General features: G+C 35.6%; 1 protein-coding gene across 1 annotated transcript; it reads right to left on the reverse strand.

Moving 5' to 3' along the window:
* Positions 1 to 318: 318 nt before the first annotated feature.
* On the reverse strand, positions 319 to 1,923 carry LOC113380894 (general transcription factor II-I repeat domain-containing protein 2-like; the record flags this gene model as incomplete). The annotated part of the gene is made up of 1 exon (XM_026619952.1): positions 319 to 1,923. A coding segment is annotated over exon 1 (1,605 nt), but the record flags the coding sequence as incomplete, so codon positions are not given.
* Between the last annotated feature and the right edge of the window lie 644 nt (positions 1,924 to 2,567).

Consider the following 2,567-nt stretch of genomic DNA (forward strand, 5'->3'; position numbering starts at 1 on the left):
AATTTATCTTTTAAACATATTTATTAACAAATAACCTACAATTCTAACATAAACTAAACAATTTTAATGTGAACCTTGTCCCTGTACATTTTTGCTTAACAATTCAATATTCGGGATATAATTTGTTACTTTTAATTTCACACATGATTCTGAATGTTCAGTTGTTAAACGACTTCTTTGTGAACTCAAAATATTTTTCATGTGTGAAAAAATTTGTTCACAAAGATATGTGGAACCAAAAGCTGAAAGGAGAGCGCATGCAATTTTCTTTAAACAAATAAATCTTTCCGGCAATGACATCCAACAATTTAATATGACCGTAGATTTTTCTATAGAGTCATCTTCTAGATTTTTTCGTAGTTCTTTAAATTTTGTTTTCCATAATTCTGACGATGTTAGTTCGATAATTTCCATTTCGAAATTATCAACATTCATCCACTCGAAAATTGGACAATCGAACGGTATTGTTGATGAATCTAAATCTGGCTGTATGAGGAAGGAAAATATAGGCACATAAGCTTCAAAATCTTTGCATCTTTTGCAAAATTCATCTTTAAGTGCTTCAACGTAGGTTTTGAGTTCATTGTTGTTTACGGTCGATTCATTTGCAAGCGCTCTCACATTTGGGAAGTATTTGTAGGTGCTCGTGTTAATATCACGTAAAAATATATTTAATTTTGACGCAAATGCTGTCCAATATTCAAATAATTCGAGCACCGTTTGGCGCTTTCCTTGCAATTTCAAGTTTAGTTCATTTAGATGATTTGTTACATCGGTCAGAAACATTAATTTGCCTAACCATTCTTCATCGTTCAATTCGGGGAAATGTTGTTCCTTTTCGTTAAGAAAAACTTTGATGGGTTCCAGACATGACACAAACTTATTTAAGACATTGCCTCGACTAAGCCAACGAACATGGCTGTATGAGGGAAGGTCAACATATTCACTTTCCATTTCTTCTACAAGAGATTTAAATTGTCTGTGTGTTAGTGAAGAGCGAGACACTATAAAATTAACTATTTTAACAACAGTGTTCATTACAGGAATTAAGCGCTGTGACGAAATTTTGGCAACTAAACTTTCCTGGTGTATTATACAATGGAAGTTCAATATTTTATGTCCAATATGATTTTCAAGAAGTTTGACAAATCCTCTATCTTTGCCAATCATTGCAGCTGCGCCGTCAGTAGTTACAGAAAATATTTTTTTGACATTAATGTTCTTGCTGTCAAAATAACTTATGAATGAAGAAAGAATATCCTCCCCCTTAGTTGTCCCAGACAGAGGAATCAAAGTACACAATTCTTCATAAACTTGATCTTTATCACAATACCGTGCAAATACTGCAAGCCGCGCAATATCATTTACGTCGGTACTTTCATCAACAGCAACACTAAATGAAACAGCTTCTTGTAATCCAGCATTCTGTTTTGTTGTTACATTGTCTGCCATTTCAGTTATTCTTCTTTCAATTGTTCGCGCAGAAGCCGGTATTTCTTGAATTCGGGATAATATGGTTTGTTGGTTAGGTAAATCGCTAAACAACTTTTCAGCACTTTTTATAAAAAATTCCTTTATATATTCTCCATCTGTAAAGGGTTTGCCTTTGGCAGCTATGCAATGAGCAATTGCGAAGCTGCATTCTGTCGCTTTAGCCTTCGTTCCAGTCATTCCACAAAAAAAAGTTATTTGTTTCTTATAACAAGAAACAGCTTTCTTTATAGTTTCACATTTCTCATCGTTGCTATTAAATGTGGACTGATGTTTGGTTTGGAAATGTCTTTGTACACTTGACGTGCGGCATACTACACTTTCGCGGCATATCGCACATACAGCACGATCCTTTTGTTGTATAAATCCATATTCATTCGTCCAACAGTCTTGAAAACCGCGAACATCTAATTTTTGTTTCTTACTCTCCATTTGATTAAATACGAATGAATTATAACAAATATAAAATCAATAAGATACAAGTCTTCACAAAAAAAGTAAGAACGAAAAGTAGCGACCAAACGAAATGCAAGTTTAACTGCGCAAGTTTAAGCCCACCGCACAAGCACACAAGCAAATGGTGCCAAATGGTGCGCAGCACTCGCAGTTGATAAACGAGAAAGAGGGGGGCGAGTGATACTCCAACATTCAGCTTCGTGAAGGCCGCTTCGATAACTACTCGGCACTGCACATGTTTCATCCCTTTTACTCCGAATGCGGTCTCAATCAACCTTCGCGCAGATTTTCATGAAATTAGCGAACCACATTATAATCAAACTTTCTCTCTTATTTTCAACATTTTCTCTTATTTAAAAATCACTTCGTCTCGATATATTTGCGATTTTCCTAATTCCTTTGTAGCGTGCCATTCAGAATCCCTTCGCGTGCCAAGCCTGGCACGCGTGCCGTAGGTTGCCGATGCCTGGTTTAGAATACCGTTGGCATTCCATTCGGCAATGCGTAACAGGTTAATCATTTTTTAGCTAGTAAGGTAAGCATGTTGAGGATCATATTGTTCTGCTCCATAAGTTGTTTGAACATATCTTTGAATGTACTTAAAAATTCATGTAGTGTTG

The sequence above is a fragment of the Ctenocephalides felis genome, unplaced genomic scaffold (assembly GCF_003426905.1).
Source record: "Ctenocephalides felis isolate EL2017-DRISC unplaced genomic scaffold, ASM342690v1 CF-g0.4_SCAFFOLD_02452, whole genome shotgun sequence".
In the NCBI taxonomy this organism is placed as follows: domain Eukaryota; kingdom Metazoa; phylum Arthropoda; class Insecta; order Siphonaptera; family Pulicidae; genus Ctenocephalides; species Ctenocephalides felis.